Source organism: Labeo rohita, chromosome 8 (assembly GCF_022985175.1).
Source record: "Labeo rohita strain BAU-BD-2019 chromosome 8, IGBB_LRoh.1.0, whole genome shotgun sequence".
In the NCBI taxonomy this organism is placed as follows: domain Eukaryota; kingdom Metazoa; phylum Chordata; class Actinopteri; order Cypriniformes; family Cyprinidae; genus Labeo; species Labeo rohita.
In genome coordinates this window covers 17,554,711-17,573,795 of record NC_066876.1, presented here as the reverse complement: position 1 = coordinate 17,573,795, position 19,085 = coordinate 17,554,711, and the positions used below count along the sequence as shown (strand labels likewise).

At 37.2% G+C, this 19,085-nt stretch overlaps 2 protein-coding genes across 2 annotated transcripts; one reads left to right on the top strand and one right to left on the bottom strand.

The window, feature by feature from the left end:
- Nucleotides 1–2,950: 2,950 nt before the first annotated feature.
- On the bottom strand, nucleotides 2,951–4,479 carry cebpb (CCAAT enhancer binding protein beta). The gene has a single exon (XM_051117384.1). It carries the CDS (start codon nucleotides 4,256–4,258, stop codon nucleotides 3,422–3,424), a length of 837 nt encoding a protein of 278 aa, XP_050973341.1. The 5' UTR covers nucleotides 4,259–4,479; the 3' UTR covers nucleotides 2,951–3,421.
- Nucleotides 4,480–6,718: 2,239 nt separating this feature from the next.
- peds1 (plasmanylethanolamine desaturase 1) lies at nucleotides 6,719–18,867 on the top strand. The gene is made up of 6 exons (XM_051117385.1): nucleotides 6,719–6,901; nucleotides 10,222–10,341; nucleotides 10,587–10,678; nucleotides 13,071–13,215; nucleotides 13,325–13,537; nucleotides 15,946–18,867. The coding sequence occupies exons 1-6, from the start codon at nucleotides 6,766–6,768 to the stop codon at nucleotides 16,065–16,067; spliced, it is 828 nt and encodes a 275-aa protein (XP_050973342.1). The 5' UTR covers nucleotides 6,719–6,765; the 3' UTR covers nucleotides 16,068–18,867.
- The last annotated feature ends 218 nt before the right edge of the window (nucleotides 18,868–19,085 follow it).

The window sequence follows — 19,085 nt, the reverse complement described above, 5'->3', positions numbered from 1 at the left end:
GATGTTGGAAACCCCTGTGTTAGCAATCAACGGTCCTCAGGAGGCTTGGACACAAACTAAATAAACAAAGCGAACTGGAACCGAAGCTGCGCGTCTCTGACCCAGTTTAGAATTGCCAGATCTTAAAGGAGAAACAAGCGTAAAAGACGCGGCTTGCTTCACCAAAGTAAACGAAAATAAGCAAAAACTTTCTCCTGGACAGCGTAAGTAAAATAAGCGTAGGAATAAGTGACTTGCCTCACCAAAGTTAGCGAAAACATAAAACCCTTTTGTTCTAAGCAAAATACGCGTAAAATAATCAAACTTGTCTCACGACTAGACGATCGAAAATAAGCAAGCCTCTCATATTGATTTTTTTCTGCACACAAGTGCTTCAAAACAGTCAAATACTTTAATTACTGTAAGCAATTAATTAATCACGAAATTAAAGCAAATCCATGTTATCTTCACCATTCACAAAGTCTATTATGGGGGTCACTTGTCTGAATGGAAAAAGGACAGTGCTCATGGGTAATTTCTGTATGATGAAATATAGGCTTTGTGTACATGAATCACTGCCATAGACACTGAATGATGAAACTGTACTTCACATATGTAGCTAAATTGTGTGGAAGTAGTTTTTTTCCTTTTATGAAAGCAAAGCTACTTTCACTATGAGATCGTCATGTGCACCTAAACACTTTCAAAATCGTTAGACTGAGGTAACATCATATCAGATTTGTGCTTTATTTGTATGAATATTGTTGGTAGTAGTATAAACAGACCTCTGTGTGTTGCTTAAATTTAAAGGGCCAATAAAAATATATAGCCTAAACTATAGTCAGAGGCCCTGCTGATGGCCCCGCCTGTGCGATTTTTGTCTAATTCACGTTTACGACTTATTTTAAATTGTGTAATAGTTTGAAATGCATAATCTAATTCTCAGGCATTAAGTATTATTGTTTGTGTGCTGACCTTGTGCTTAGTCTGGCATTAACAAAGCAAACTTCTCACGAAAAACAAATAAGGAACAAGAAATCTCATTTAATAAATTCAAAAGGTATACGGTATGTTTTTAGCTCTTGGTTCTTAAAAATGTTCAGATCTGTGTTGAACTAAAGAGAAATTCTGAGGCAGATGTACGTTACACACACAAGCGCACTTGCATGCACAGATGGAGAAGGAAGTTGGAAGTGTTGAGCAACTAAGATCCTCCTGCACTATAGGACGGCATTGTGAAATACGCTGTTCAAAACAACACCCTTTTCCTCCTTTACCGATCAGCTTCTCACTGTTCTACAGGTTCCTTTTCAAACATCAAACGAAATGTCAAACTAAACTTCTTAAGAAAACTGAGTGTGGTGCAATCATCATGCAGGCATTTAATCATGAAGCCAGTTAAATCACACATAATAAAAATAATACACAAACACATAATATACAGTGCTGTGCTGTACTTTACACATAACAGACCGGAAGAGGAAGATTTATTCTAGACGTTTAGATGCTGTTGATTATATACTCAGTGATGCATTATTACAATTGAATGTAATGATAATTAAGCCCTCTCTCTCTCTCACTCTCCCACCTTCTATTGTCATGGTGATGAACTGTTCTTGTCTACCTGTTACTTACTCTCCTCCCTGACTGACAGGTCATTCAACCTGTCCATCAGGTTTCATTTCCGCCCGCAGGACTCAAGCAGGAACGGTCACACCTCAATAGCTCAGAGTTTCCCTGCTACCAATGATGAAACCCAAAAATAAATTTCTCAAAAAATAGATTTAGTGCATTCTCCGGTGTGAAAAAATGTAATATCCAGATTCCTCTGTGTGATTAGTTGACTTTGATGCAGGCATCTTTTTAATTGGATCATGTCCACCTTGGCTGTTTTTTATATATATGAAGAGTTCAGATGCAAAAGCCTCTAAATCCATCTGACATCTTTCTTTAACATTTTTTTTTTTTAATTTTTATCAGGCTCCGATGTATAGGTTTCTATGTGAGTGCCGGTACCTCTGATTGGGCTGAGGCTGGGATTTTAGTGAGTTTGAAGTAAAAGTATTTGATGGACGTATGTGTCGAGAGCATTCACTCAGTATCATTATCTCATTTTTGACCGAGATGGCTTTTAGCTGGTTTTGCATCTGAACTCTTCATATATATTTTACTCTCTCTCTCTCACACACACACACACACACACACACATTGTTATTTATAGGAAGAGTTTTGTGTGATGTAGCATGTTGCAGCCTTCCCAGTGTATTATTTTATCCCAGATATGTTTACGTAACTTCATCTGTGGCTCAAGACAATATTTTTAATTTATTCATTTCAATAAATAATTCAATTAAAAAAGCATTTGTGTCTTGCCTTTAGGCCTTTCGAACATATGAGTTTGTATATTGATTAAACCCACCTCATATTGATCATTCATCATGTCCCTTATCTAAACCCTCATTTTCACTCAAATCAAACCGGAGCTTGCACGTCTGTATTTTGTGTCCATGTTTAATATTTGGTTTTCTCTCACTGTGACATGCTTTCTGTTGAGCAAACGAAGTGTTTGTGTGTTTTGAGATGGCTAAAAAGTTCAATGCTTATCTAGCCTTGAACCAGTCTTTAACGGACCGCTGAACTCTTTGGATTGTGGACCCTGCCTGTGTATTTTAGATAACTGTAGCTCTGTACGGTGGTGACTCATGAACACAGATTTCAAAAGATCTCCAAAATTCCAGTCACGAAACAGGAGATTTGTATCAAATAACTGTAAATGATTAATATGTCTTCACGTGTATACACAGGCACACGGTTATATGCACAAATGTTAAATAAAAAAGCCTGCTAAAGTGAAACCAGGAGTATTCACTCGAATGGAAACTGAATCTCAGCAGCTGTGGGTAAATGGGTGGGTGTGTGCTAATATGTTTTTGACAGACAGCGTTAATAAAATGTGGTCAGACACACAGGATTCCAGAACAGTAAAAATCATTTAATTCAATAAAATAGTATATAGCAAGTAGACCAGTTGTACCTTTATCTTTTTCATAAGACTTCTTCACTGCGTTTCCAATACTGTTACAATGAGTTGCATCATACCTCTGCAGTACAAATCTTCCCATGACAACCACTGCCCCAGATATGGGGAAAGGAATTTAAATAACAGAATATTAAACAGTAGATAGCTCACTTTAAAACCCGTACAAAAATACTTTCCACACGAAATACATAACAGGGTTTCAGGATTACCAGAGTTATACCGAGCACACGGTGTGATATTGCGCAATCCAGACGCACAGTCCACTTTCATGTTGTTTTTCTCAGCTGTAAACGCGTCGAGCGAGCGATCGCCCGTTTTCAAATGAATCACAGAAAACTTTTGTTGTAAATTCTGCACTCTTTAAAGTCATTGACAGTCACTGTAAGCACCGCGGGAGTCCCGTCAGCACTGGCCGGTGGCGGAGAGCAGGTTCCGCAGAGTCGCCAGCTCCCGCGACAGCTGCTCCACGCGCTTCTGTAACCGGTCGTTCTCGGCCGCGAGTTCGAGCACTTTGTGTTGGGTCTCCAGGTTGCGCATTTTGGCTTTGTCCCTGCTTTTGCGGACGGCGAGGTTGTTCCTCTCCCGCCGTTGTCTGTACTCTTCGCTGTCCTTCTCCAGCCTCTTCTTCCCTTTGCCGCCAGAGGCCATTTTGCCGCCAGACTGAGGTGATCTTCCCTTACCTGGCGGCGCAGGTGTACCTGGCGGGCTCGAGCAGGAGGAGGACGCGGTGGAAATGTTTCCCAGGCTGCCGCTGGGAGCGTTCTGGTACTGCAGGTACGAGCGCATGTCAAAGCCCCCGGAACCATCCATTGGCGGCTCTTCGTGTCGCCAGTTAGTTTTGGCAAAGCTGCCCAGAAAGTCCGGGCTGAACACCGCGTCTATGCGCGTCTCCTGTAGCTCCGGGTACGCCAGCTGGTTCGAGTCCCGCTCCGTCAGCGAGATGTAGTTCTTGTAGTTCTGTAACACCGCTCTCTTCGTCTTGTTTTCCTCGGAGAGATAGTCGCTGTAGATTCCCAGAGCGCGGTGCCGGGTTTCGTCTTGGCTGGCCAGATGCTGGTACTGGGGCGAGTCCAAGTAGATGCTGAAGTCTATGGCTTTCTCGTGCTCAGAAATGTCATGAAGCTTCGTCATGGAGCCGTTCGTAGGCTGCTTGCAAATGCCGTCGTTGACCGGACTGCTGCTGGCGTTAGTGCTGTGGAAAGCGAGGTAGTCCCCCTCGTAAAAACCGGCCACTTCCATGGATCTTAACACCCGCCGGATTGCGGCAGGACGGAGATCAGGGTTTCGCCTTCCCCCTGATAACTTCGCAAGTGTTCCCGACGGCAGCGCAAAACTCACGCGAAAATTCAACTGTTTTCCGTCGGCAGTAATAACTAGATGACTTCTGTCTAGTTATGTAGGTGATAGGTTGCTTGCCCAGCGATCGCTGGAGAGCTCGAGTCAGTTCCCATGCCTCGGATTGGGGTGTTTATAGGGGTGTGAGAGGGGGCGGCGATTCTCTGTTGAGTGTGACGCGTTCTTCTGGTTTTGACCGCAAACACTCACAACTCAAAACTGGGGTCTTGTGAACACACGAATAAATAAACACGGCGTAAACATACAAATATGCTGACTTTAGTCTTTTTATCATATTCAGTTTAAGAACGAGATTTTTTTTTTTTTGTATTCTTTTTGTATTTATTGCCATGTATCTTTTCACTTCTAAGGAATTTGTCTTCAGGTGAAAAAAATAATACACACACACATATATTATATATATATTCCTTTTTATTGTTTTTTTTTTGTATATATTCGCATGCACACATATGCTATGTACACATGGCATCTACACAACAGGCATAAGTTTAGATAAGCTGAAGTAATTGTATAGTCAATCATAATTGTAAATAAATGTTATTTTATTTGTTTGTTTATGTGCTCTGCGTAACTCTAAAGACAGAACTTTTATTTAGTAAACTAATAAAATAAAAAGGGTTCAGCTACATATGCAGTTTTTTTTTTCCAGGAGCGGTCATAAGCGTTTGATATTTGACTGTAATAAAGTCTTCTTAAGAGCTGTGTAGTAGTTACGCAACAAGGCACCGGAGAATGTGCTGCATTGTAAATACAGTCAGTCGTGGCTAAAGGCCATAGTTTAATGATTGTATTTACAATATAGCACAACCCAAGATGTTTTTTTTTAATAATAATAAAAATACTAGGATTATCAATATTTGATATTTGGCTGTACTAAAGACTTTTCAAGAGCTGTGTAATAATTACACAACAAGGCACTGGGGGAAGTGGAGGATTGTAAATTGTCAGTCTAAAGACCATCGTTAGTAACTGTGTTAACAATACAAGCAAATTCATTAAATGTCATTCTTAAGGTTAAATGCATAGTCCCTGATATAACGACAAAAATAAAATTCTCTATAGGGGCTGTGCAGTGATGCAGTAAACAGGTCAAAGTTGTAATGTAACATTGTCTCTAATGCTGTATTGACCAATTATTTGCAAGACCGCCGGAAGTGTCTGTTTCATTTAAAGGTCACTGTTTCTATTGGCAGGCCTATCATCCTGCTGTATGATCCACACTTTATTTTCACACATTAAAGTTAGTTAATCAGTCTTTTTCACTTTACTGATTAATATCACATTATTTCATTGTCTAACCCTCAATATCCTCAGTAGTAATTTCAATTTCAATTTGATTATCATGGTCATGTTCCAAGGCAGCAGGCGTTGGCTTGTGCAATAAATATGTTTATGCATCTTTAGTAATGTGGTTAGTCTACCATCTGGTGGGTAGATAAAGGATTGCACTACAAGAGCTGCTTAACTGAATTTCATCATTGTCCTCTAGAAGCAGGCTGCTTCACTCTCTCTCAATATTTTCTTTTCTTATTCAGTTCCTGAACATCCCCCAATCATAGCGCAACGTCTTGCAAGACCTGACTCATTAAGCTCTCAAAACGTGAAATGATATACATGCCAAATTTATCTCCAATATTGTGTATTTATGTTGTTATTACTATTTTATGTAGATTATTTATTAGCATTATATCATAGGTTATTTTACACATTGCATTACTTCTTATAGAGCACCAGCTACCCAAATCAGATGTATTCAACATTTAAAATCAAACATGAATGCCTAGTCGTATTTTTAACACAGTCTACTGAAATGATGCTCGTTTAACAGTAATAAATAACAATTATGAACTAATATTTAAAAGTGTTCCCGCAATCAGGAGTGTCATATGGACTTTGGACCAGAATATGGGTTAATAAATTATGACGGATCTTTTTATTTAGAAGAAATATTTTCATTCTGAATGAACTAATTACTACTTTGTCTTCTATTTGTTCCATAAACGTATTTCGCATCTTTGAAGTGACTTGCTTTGCAAACTAAAAACACTAAATTTAATTTTTAATAACATTATGAAAATTAATATTTTGACAATAAACAGAAAAATACAACGATGCATACACGCCACAATTTTACATCAAAGTAATTAAAATTAATCGCCGTCGCTGTAGCCTGTTTTCTGATTGGTTGCATCCGGGTGGGGTCAGGACATTCTTGTTTTCTAATTGGTCGTCATGTTTGTTATGGAAACGTGTTTTAGTTGCTGATTGGATGAATGTTGCAAAAGAACAAACGCCATTGGTGGAAGGGAGAGACGCGGAACAGGGCAGACAGAGGCGTGGAGTTCAGGATGCGGAATTAACGCATCCGCTGCGCCCGAACCGGACTGAATATGGCGAGCACCGAGAGCAAAAGCGGGTCTTCGGAAAACTTTCACACACCCGAGCCAAGTGGACCCGAGCAGCCGGGCGCGAGATGGGGTCCACAGCATGCAGGTGCTCGAGAGCTCGCGGAGTTATACTCGCCAGGTGAGAATTTAAACCGGTTTTTTGCGTTTTCCGTCGGCGCCGGTATCCGCCCGCCTCTGCCCACACCGAGGTTTGAACGGACTGCCAGCCACGAGTTTCCCATGGACAGCACGGTCACAGAGCCGTAGCATTTGCCTCGTAATCTAGAGTAGTATGTTTTGAAAGTGCACGTAGCAGAACGTGTGCATATTCAGTCTGGGGTCTCTGCGGGGGTAAACACGACGCAGTTATTACTGTAGCATATAGGGATGGATTACTGAATGATGTTTATTTGGCAACCAGTTTGAATGAGCTCCGTGCCCCATTAGTTAGTAATGCTAGTCACCTGACCAGTCGAACATAATTGGTTGTGGCAATATTTTTTTTTTTTTTTTAACCAAAACAGGATATTAATCATGCCTTTTGAGCTCATCTATGTCTTATATTCCCAAGGGACGTTATTCTGTGCCAGAAATAGTAGTGGTACTTCTAGCTGTCAGATACTGACAGGAGATCGCTTTGATTTCTTGGTTGCTACATAGATTAATAATTATGCATTCGCTCAGTATTTTTTATGTAAACAAACAAACAAACATTAAACTTACTTTTTCTACATGGAGTGGGTTGTCTCTTCATAGGTGTCTTTACTATTGACATATGTGAGAGCTATACATCACCTGAAAGCTGAATAAATAAGCTTTCCATTCTTGTATGGTTGTTAGGATAGGACAATATTTGGCCGAGAGACAACTATTTGAATATCTGGAATCAAAAAAATCAAAATATTAAGAAAATCACCTTTAAAGTTGTCCAAATTAAGTTTGTAGCAATGCATATTACTAATCAAAAGTTAAGTAGTGATATATTTACGGTAGGAAATGTCCAAAATATCTTCATGAAACATGATCTTTACTTAATATCCTAATGATTTTGTCATAAAAGAAAAGTTGTTAATTTTGACCTATACAATGTATTTTTGGCTGTTGCTACAAATTGCTCCTTACGACTGGTTTTGTGGTCCAGGGTCACATATTGTGCCGAGCAACAAACAGCTTTACTTAAAATAGTACTATTTTCTGCATATAACACGCTTATCAGGAGTTTTATGTGATTTACAAAATAAACATAACAGTTAAAGGGATAGTTCACCCAAAAATGAAAATTCTGTCATTTACTTACCCTCCACTTGTTCTAAACCTGAGTTTCTTTCTTCTTTTGAATACAAAATACATTATGAACAATGCTGTTGACAGTAGCCATTGGTATTTTTTTCCATACTGTTTAAGTCAATGGCTACAGTCAACTGTTTGGTTACTAACATTATTCAAAATATCTCCTTCTGCGCAGAAGAAAGAAACCCATACAGGGTTGGAATAACTTGTGGGTGAGTAAATAATGACAGAATTTTTATTTTTGGTTGAATCATCCATTTACTGTAATCAAAACAAATAAAGCTATTTTTAAAGTCCATTGTCAAAAGTATAGTGATATATGAAGCACAGCTAAACCTAGTAGCTTTCTGTTGGTCGCAGTGAATTCGTGACCAACCTGAACCCACTGCGAAATCTGCATGGGGACATCTTTCGTCTTCATGCAACATTTGCAATTACATTGATTCCTACTCAAACGAACATGTGATGCTACATGTGACCCTGGAACACAAAAGAGTCATAAGGGTCCATTTTTTAAAACTGATGTATACATCTGAAAGCTAAATAAATAAGCTTTCCATTGATGTATGGTTTGTTAGGATAGGGCAATATTTGGCCGAGATAGCTATTTGAAAATCTGAATTTGAGGGTGCAAAAAAATCTAAATATTAAGAAAATCACCATTAAAGTTATCCAAAATGAAGTTCCTAGCAATGCACATTACTTATCAAAACTTACGTTTTGATATATGCACGGTAAGAAATTTACAAAATATATTCGTGGAACATGATCTTTATCTAATACCCTAATTATTTTTGGCATAAAAGAAAATTGATAATTTTGACCCATACAATGTACTGTTGCCTATTTTATGACAGGTTTTGTGGTCCAGGGTCACAAATGTAACTGTACCTTAACAGCATTGTCAGAACACAAAAACAAAAAAACAAAAAGATAAACATCCTCAATATGAAGCAGCAGCAGTTAGTATCTTAATGCATCCAAGTCAATAAGTGTCAGTACAAAATCCAAAATTGGCACTATTGAGTATTGAAAAACTTATTGAGAGCACCTATATGTACAGTGTTGGGTTCACTCTTTGTTTTTAACAAACAACAAAAAATCTATTTTACAGTATTAACACAACAGGTTCACACAGAACCAAAGGCCCACAATAGTTGAATAGATTGTGCTCAGAAAATCTGAGTGTACCGTGGGAGGAGGAACTTCATCAGTACCAGCAGGGAACAGTGGACATTGTGTAGGGAACAAATGATGTATATGAACACAGGAACAGAACAGGAGCGGAAACAAAACAAAACGTCACAGTAAGCAGAGTAGTGTGAGGGTGTGGTAGCTGTGACAGATCTGAGTTTGTTGGAATTGGTGTGGGTGACGTGCTGCGGTTCAATGTCAAATGTAGCAAGACTGATGTGGGTTTCTGAGTAGCATTAGATTTAGTGCTTCTCTAACTTAACCAGTGTGCTCTGATAGTCTTGTCCTGTTTACAGTCACTATGGGGTTTCAGGGAGTGTTTGACACTTGGTATTTTGGTATCAGATTAACTCTGAATGAATCAGTCACCTTGGAACAAACGAGTCATTGTGAATCATTTCTTTGGTCACTTCAGATATTTTCTGCGAAGTGGTTCTGCACTGAATTTAGGGCAAAGGTGAATTTGCCAGCGGCACATAATTGTAGCTGTAACATGAAACATAGTGACATTCAGAGCATTGCTTGAATGCAAGCTCATAACATATCCATCTGTCTCATTTTGTTTTAGACATCTATTCAAATATTAGTCCTTGCACTACCTATAATAATGATGCTGTATTTGAATATTAGCTGCCAGTGTAGTTTAATATAGATTCTTCATGTGGCCATATTGTTGATTTATATTTAGCCGTTTGCTCTCTAGGAAAACCATGGGAGATTTAGTTTTCTATAGGAGATGGGGTGTTTTTTGGTTGATCTGCAGCAGCGTTCTGGTTAAGGGCTGAGGTTACTACTACACTTCAGTAAAGCTATCTCAAGGAGACACTCTGAAGATACATATATAAATAATTTGGACTGCCCATAAATATATATACACTCACCAAAGCCAATTTTTATTTGAATTTGGTGCACTGCTGTGGACCCTGTTGACTAAAGTGTGCAATTTAAAAGGTCTTGTGTCTATTTTTTTTACAGGAAAAAGATGTCAGGAATGGATCAGTGTGCTTCTTTGCTTTACCCTCATGGCCTTCAACTTCTGTTATCTGGTAACATACTTCCACCTGGGACATACCTGGTACATCCTTCTGGGCATCGGTTGGTACAACAAACAATCCCACATATACATGTCAGTGTTTAATAAAGCAGTGGTAGGCACAACAAAGATGTTATAAAGTACAACTTGGAAATTCCCAGCATTGCTAAGAGCTGCTAGAATGTGTCTCTGTGTGACTTGCAGCTACCAAAAACTACTTTTTTATGGGAACTAAAAGACATTTTGGTTTATAATAGGATTTAAAAATTGATAGTATACTTAGAATCTGCTGTATGTTTTTGTGTAGTGGCAGGAATCCTGACAGCAGACTTTGCCTCTGGTTTGGTCCACTGGGGTGCTGACACATGGGGTTCAGTGGATCTGCCCATCGTTGGGAAGGTACAGAAGTGAAACACTCTTTTTCATGTCATTAAGTGTTGCCAGAGTTAAGGTAAATCAATGAATAAATACTGTGAGATCAAATAGATGGACCATAGATCATGCAGATTTTTAGGACATTTAAGGGGATATTTCATCCAAAAATAAAAATTACCCCGTGATTTACCCGACCTCAAGCCAACCTAGGTGTATATGACTTTCTTCTTTCAGATGCATACAGCTGGAGTTATATTCATGAAACATTATTAAACATGAAATCGCATCATATGACCCCTTTAAATGTAAAAAAATCCTGGCTCTTCCACGCTTTATAATGGCAGTGAATGGGTGTTCAGATTTTGAAGTCCAATAAAGTGCATCCATCCATCATAAAAAGTACTACACATTGCTCCAGGAGATTAAGAAAGGCCTTCTGAAATTAACTGATACGTTTGTGTGAGGAAAATGTCCATATTTAAAACATTATAAAGTACACACGTTCATGAGAGAGTGGTGTTCCAGCGGATGACATTCGGTGTAGGCGTAGCGTAAGCTCCAGTGAGAAGTTACGAATGCGGAAGTGCAGTGGACAGAGCAAAACAAAACACCAGTCATAAATTAGAAGTACAAAACAAGAATTTGTAAAGAAAAATGTCTGAGGATTTCGATATATGTCAAAACAGTTGTAAACAAAACTGAGTTCTCACGAGACTAGCATATTCTTACCGGAGCTTACACTACACCTACATCCTACATGATCCGCTGAAACACAACTGTTTCGTGAATGTGTACAACAGTTAGCAAAAATTAACCTTCAGTACCATGACTGAAGTGCCCTTGAGCAAGGCACCGAACCCCCAATTGCACCCCGGGCGCAGTCGGGTGTGTGTGTGCATGTGTGCACTCGTGATGGGTTAAATGGAGAGGACCAATTTCGAGTATGGGTCACCATACTTGACAATACGTCGTCACACTTTCACTTTTTCACTTTCTTAGAGAGTACTGTTTATGAATTTTTTTCTTACACAAACACATCAATTCACTTCAGAAGGCCTTTATTAGCCCCCCCGGGCTGTGTGAAGCACTTTTTATGATGGATGGATGCACTTTATTGGACTTCAAAATCTCAACACCCATTCACTGCCATTATAAAGCTTGGAAGAGCCAGGACATTTTTACATTTAAAGGGGTCATATGATGCGATTTCATGTTTTCCTTTGTCTTTGGAGTGTTACAAGCTGTTTGTGCATATATAAGATCAGTAAAGTTGCAAAAGTTGCTTAAATCCAAAGAGATATTCTTTCTAAAACTTAAGTGTATCTCACAGTGTGGGAAGATTTGCATAAAAACGGCCAAATGTATACGCAAACAAAGGCGGCGTAACTTTTATTCTTGCTGTAGTATTGTCGCAGCTGCCACCATGTTGTAGAGATGCTGTGTGTTTTGTTGCGAAAGCGAAAGTACTTTGTTTGGCCCTCCAAATGAGCACACAACGAGAAATCAGTAGTTAAGTTATATTTACAACACTGTTCCAGAACAGTAAGGTTACAACGCAAATATTCGAGTGTGTGCAGCGCATTTTATGGAGGACTGTTTCCTGAACCTGGGAGAGTAGCCTACAATGCCGGCTGTGCATAAAGTGGGGCAATTCCAACTTTGCATGGACAGTCTTGTACTTCTGACTCACAGCCTGTAAGTACAATTTCATATATAAAGAATTTGCTACTCGCTATTCAAACGCGAGTATTGAGCAGTGTAGAGTACTGCTTGTTTGTCGTTTCTACAATCACAAATGGAGACATGGTGTTCTGTTTACAAGCACAACGCAATGTAAAAAGACAGTATGAGTCATTAGAATCAATAATTATGTCCTCACTGGATGCAACAAATGCGTCATTTATAATGGGTTTTATTGTTTTTGTCTTGTCATGCCAGGACACAGCATCACATGGTAGGGGGAAAAACATTTCCGTCACACGCTTGAGGAATTTGGCCAATCACAACACACTGAATAGCTGGCTAATCAGAGCATACCGCACTTTTCACAACAATGAGCTTTGTAAAAATCAATGCATTTCAGAAAGTTTTTTGAACCTAAAAAAACCACGTAAACTCATTGCATTACACCAAATACACAAAATAATGTTCTTTTTAGCAACATCATATGATGTTGCTAAAACTCTAATTGTATTCGTCTGAAAGAAGAAAGTCATATACAACTAGGATGGCTTAAGGGTGAGTAAATCATGAGGTAATTTTTATTTTTGGGTGAACTATCCCTTTAAGATTTGTATTTGTAAATCTTTTAAACGTCTTCGAACATAAAGATCTTGAGAAAATCTGAATCTCAAGAAAATTTTGTCAACTAAGCATAGTTACTTCTCTTAAAAAATGAACTTCTCCTCCATCCCAGGCCTTCATTCGTCCATTTCGAGAACACCACATCGATCCAACAGCTATAACGCGCCATGATTTCATTGAGACAAATGGTGATAACTGTATGTTGACTATCGTCCCTCTGGCTAACATGGCTGCAAACTTCTTGATGCTCTCACCAGGTAAGACGTCAATATTATCTGTCCATTGGAAAGACAAATGATGAACCACATTCATTTCTGACTTGGAATCACTCATATCGTGCTGTTCTCTTTCTCAATCTGTCTTCAGCGGAGATCTATCGGAACTACCCCTGGTACTGTTACGTCTTTGCTTTAGCCATTTTTGTTACATTGACCAATCAGATTCACAAGTGGTCGCACACATATTTTGGGCTCCCACGCTGGGTGACGTTACTTCAGGACTGCCACATCATTTTACCCCGGAAACACCACAGAGTTCACCACGTTTCACCTCATGAAACCTACTTCTGCATTACCACAGGTACATGCACAAACACAATATGCACATTTGTGCTCATTACTTCCTTCCAGTCACATGATTAGAATGATTCTGATATCCTGATTTGGTGATCAAGAAACTTTAACACTGACAATTATCAGTGTTATATAAACAGTTGTGCTACTTAATATTTTTGTGGAAACCGTGATCGTTTTTTCTAAATAGGCAGATGTTCAAAAAGGACAGCATTTATTTGAAATATAACTTTTTGTAGCAATGTAAGTCTGTTGTATTACTTTTGATCAATGCGTTCTTGCTGAATGAAAATATTAATTTCTCTCACTGAAAACAAACAAACAAACCCCAAACCTTTGAAAAGTAGTGTATGTATTTATGGTTCTATTTTTTTTTTTTTTTTTTAAATGTATCTATTAATCATACATAAAAATACATGTGGTTCATTCAATACATGTTGTTTGTTCAAAAATTCAAAAATAAGTCATATGGTGCAACCAACATGCAGAAAAAAAATACAAAAAAGGAAATTACATCATAAAGAGGATGATTATAGACCCACTTGAGTGTGATACTACCCAAAAATGCTAAAAACTAATGACATTTATGAATCAGTAATCAAAAATTTTACCTTGAAAAGAACCTTTTTCCAAATAAATAACTAAACAAACAAATAAAATGATTATAAAGATGTGTACACTCACTATTTCTTACACTATTCAGAGTGTAAGAGAATTTTTGTTATTGCGGTTGTTGTTATTTTTTTTTACTTGATTACACCCTTTTCAGAGCCACTAAATTTAAACATTTTTTTAACTTGCATTTCAGTGTAGAAAAAAAAAAAAAAAAAATCATCGAAACTCATCAAAATTATATACCAGTTACATAAAATGATATACCAAAATTATATACCAAACTACATTTTTAAAGCCCTAAGAATTTTTTTTTCCTCAAATTTAGTTTAGTAATTTTTTGGATTCCATTTTAAAAGGTTTCATTGAAATGTGATAATTAAAAGCATCTCTAAATAATTAATTTTATCATTTTATCAAAACCTAATTTATTATTATTATTTTTTTTATTTATTTATTTATTTATATATTTATTTTTTTTCCCAGAAATACTGTGTTGTGTATTTACATTTTTTGGTCAATAAATTCTGGTAAATATTCCGGTAACACTTTATTTTGATAGTCCACTTTAGACATTTTACTAACAGTAAGTAAATTTGCAACTGCATGTCAACTAGTCATTAGAGTATTAGTAGACTGTCTGCTTAATATCTTCTAACACTCTTCTAAACTTTGCAAGTATATGTCAACTTATCCTACTAACCCTGAACCTGACCTAACAGTCTACTATGAGAGTTAGTAGACATGTAGTTGCAAATTACTAAGAATTAGTTGACATGTAGTTGCAAAGTTACTTATAGTTAGTACAATGTCTAAAGTGGACTATCAAAATAAAGTGTAACCAATATTCCTTAAAAATAAATTTTAATCAGAATTTTAGTAATAGTAGTAGTACTATCACTATCATTACATTAAATAATATATTTCTGTCATAGTTAAACCAAACTTGTAATTTGGTGGGTTGCTGTAAAGACCTTTAAGTTTCTGTTTGTATACGATATGGCGGTAATTTTGTTTTTTCTCACAAGAAACATTAAAATGCTCATGAAGTGACTCTGAGCAGTTCTAGAGATTTATGCGTTCATGTACTCATACAGCCCCAATTCCGGAAAAGTTGGGACGTTTCAAGAAATGCCATAAATTCAAGAATATGTTTTTCAGTTCATTCTCTTTAACCTTTATTTAATTGGATTTTATTTCTTTCTAATTAAGTCAATGTTTTCACTGGCCAACTTTTGTTTTTTTTGTAATTTTGTAAAGTTGGGACAGAATTGAGGTTGTATATTGAGGCAACAGAGGCTAAAAAAATCATGAGTGTGTACTGACTTTTGATTTATTCATCCAAAATTTTTACATATCATACAATAAATTCCATTTTTACAACTGGATTCCACAATTCCGTCTGCATTTTCCAAATCTCGTAATTCACAGGGCCCTAATTATACTCCTATGTGTCATCAGGGCTGTCAAACGATTAATTGCGATTAATCGCATACAAAATAAAAGTTTGGGTTTGCCTAATGCATGTGTGTGTATTTATGTAAATATAAATACAAACGCATGTATAAATGTAAGAAATATTTACAAGTATATGTATTTATTAAAGTTTTAAAGTTCATTTATATTAAATATAAACATCTTAAATGTATACATTAATTTGTGTGTATTTATATATACATCAAAATTACACACAGTACACACACACACATATAAGGCAAACTCAAACTTTTATTTTGTATGCGATTAATCACGATGAATCGTTTGACAGCCCTATCATTGACCTAAATATCTTTGTATGTGCAGGCTGGTTGAACTATCCTTTAGAAAAACTGGGATTCTGGAGAAACCTGGAAGATCTGATCCAGAGCGTGACAGGAGAGAAACCAAGATCAGATGACCTCAGATGGGCCCAGAAAACCAAGTAATCTTCCTCTGCCACCAACCCACCTCCCCTACCTCAGACCTGCTTATAGGAGAACCATCTTTCTCCGTCTACTTGTCCTCCCTCAGACAGAACAAGAGGAACGGCAAGATATCAAAGCCCAAATTAGAAAGCCATCAATTCTTCGCAAAAGTTAACAAAAAGGGGGTTGACAGAGCGAAAGAAAGCAATATCCTACCCCGCTCACTTTAAAAATCCAAACACTCAAATCCTTGTTGAAAACTTGAGACTTGTGTGAAATGTTTAAAACTCTTCAAAGTGCAAAAAAACAAGCAAATTTATTTAAAATGCCAATACTTGAACAAAGTGGGCTCTTTTCTGGACACCTTCTCATCCTTCAACTGCTCAAAGCTTTGCTGATTAGCTTGTTTCTAAGGGACTGGCCTCTGCTCTTGGGTTCGGCCTTTGGGACTGATATCTCTTGCTCTCACCCTTCTCTTGTTTGGGGTTAAAGTGCGGTAAACTCAAGGCATTTTGGCTCTTTGACCACAGAGGGCTGAAAACATGTGTCTTCATCTGTTGCTCGTGTCTGAACGGACAGAGCAACATCATATGCAGTCTTACTTCAGTACGCCTTAAAAGACGAATCGCAACTTGCTTTGCTTGGCCTCATCCTTACACTTCATTCATCTTTTCATTATAATACTTTCTTTTGAAGCAAATTCAGAGGTGCTGCAAACAGTCAGCTCTTGACCAAGAATATTAGAAGTATTTTCACATTTAGGTCTTTAGTGTTTCAGTGTGAATAAGCCATTGCTATCCTCACTACTCGACACTGAGATAACCATTAGACATTAAGAAAAGGCCTCATTTTTATTTTGTATTAACTTCATCGTAAGCTAGGTCGACGCGAGCTTGACCAGTTAACACTTTCACGCCATTGCTTGAGTTTTGGGTTTGCGTACAGTACATTAACCGTTTAATGTTCAATATAACGCTAGCATGTTAAATCACACAGCTCGTAGATCTTATTTAATAATAATATGAGATGTTAAAGGCAGTTACAGCATGAGGAAAATGACAGAATCAACATCTAGCTGTCTAGTAACTTACAACTACTACTAACTGCTTATTTAATGAGCGTTATACACATTTTCTTTTATAAAGCTGCAATGACAATGGATAAGAAAAAGATTTATTTACTTGACTTTATATTTAAATACAGCACTAGTCATATTTTGAATTATTAGAATTAAGAAATCTTTCACTAATAGAAAAAAGATCTTTGCTTTGCTTTAAAAAGTGTTGCTATTCAAGCAAAGTAGTTTAGGCAGTGTTTATCGTGTGTGGTTACCATTGTAACAGTCGTCTTATAAGAGTGAAGAAATGGAAGAAGAAATGAACAATTAATATTTTATATCAAATTGTGATCATTTTTGTTGTGCCATTTTTTTTTTACTTTTGAATCAGTTGAGTTATTTTTTAACAGAAATGTTACACCCTGTTTGCACAGATGATTCACTAAAAATATTTCTGATCTTCATCCCTTCAAAGCTCAAAAACTATAAAGAGGTCAACCGTAATCAAGCTATAGCTTTTAAGTTTTATGCTTATGTTAATATTCATGCCAAAATCTTGTTACTGTCAGCAGCAATGTGGCAGTTTTTGTGTTTCAATAGGTCAGTATGGTGATAATACATGTTTAGATAGGTCAGAAAGAGAGCTAATACATATGTCCAGAGTTGTAAAACTGTTACAAAGGAGTCAGAACTGTAAAAAAAAAAAACATATGTGAGGTGTTTTGAGCTGATTCATAATGTCATGTGTTTGTGTTACATCTTATTTCCTCCTTTTCTGAATTCAGGAAGATTTGTTTAGTGGAATATTGTAGTATTTTTGACAGTCGATTAATATCTTATATATTTCTATGCTGATACAAGATGCCAAACTTATTTTTTTCTCAGCTAATAGATGCGTTGTGGTGTGTTTGGTCGGTGTTTATTTGAAGAAAACACTCCAATTTTCACTGTACAGGGAACTGGAGCTTAAACCAATTACTTTGATTTGGACTCCACTTAGTTTGTGTTAAGTTTTTATTATAACATTCTACGTCGCAAAGTGTGGACGATCATATCACATTACGTAGCTCATTATTTTTTTTCCTACTGATCGAGAAGGTCTCCACCAGCTGTAACATTTCTAAGCTTATTTCCTATTGATTTAAAATGGTGGAAGAGGTGAGGTGGAGCAGCCTGTGATCGTGATGTGTTGATGCAGTAAAGATTGTGCTTTTGTCTGGTTAAGCTTGTTGTTCTGCAGGGATAATTATTATGGATTTTGCTTAAGAAATGTTACTGGTGTGCAATGTGTAGAGGAGGTTGATATAGTGGTAGCTGAGTGATTGTATTATCAAACATGCAAGATTAGAGTGTTAAAAACATTTTAATTTTAAGGCTCCTTGCTTTCCATGTACAGCGCTGTAGTATGTGGCCGGTGAGGAGATTGATCTAATCACATTGTACTTGCTCCAAAATATTGTATTTTCCTTTGGATAACAAAACAAAGCCAATCCCTTGTTCACATGGGGTCATTTGATTGACCTTTGGCATTCACACTTGTTACTGAATGTTCGTTCTTACTGATTTATTGGGAGAAGCCTTTAAATCGCTATCTCGGCTGGTTTTGCAATTCACCTCAAAGTCTCATTCAGTATGTTTTTGTAGGACGGCTACTTGTTGAAAACTGAAAATAACGCCTTAATGCCTTTTCGTTGTTTCCTGTTTTGAACTTTTAAGTCATTAAGTTCATATTTATAATGAAATTAATAAAGAACTGGAAAGGTGTGTTGTCTGATTTGTGTTCTTCAACCTGTTCTACTGAGTGAGCTATACATCACAGACGGCTGTCGTGGGGGGGCAACAAGTTCAAGGGGTATAAGAAACATTATAACTGGACTTTTCCATTTTAAGGACATTTCCATTCAACATTGACTTTTCTCTCAGTGTTTGCATTCAACAATCCACACATATTTTGGGTAATAATCATCTTAAGTTGACTTTGA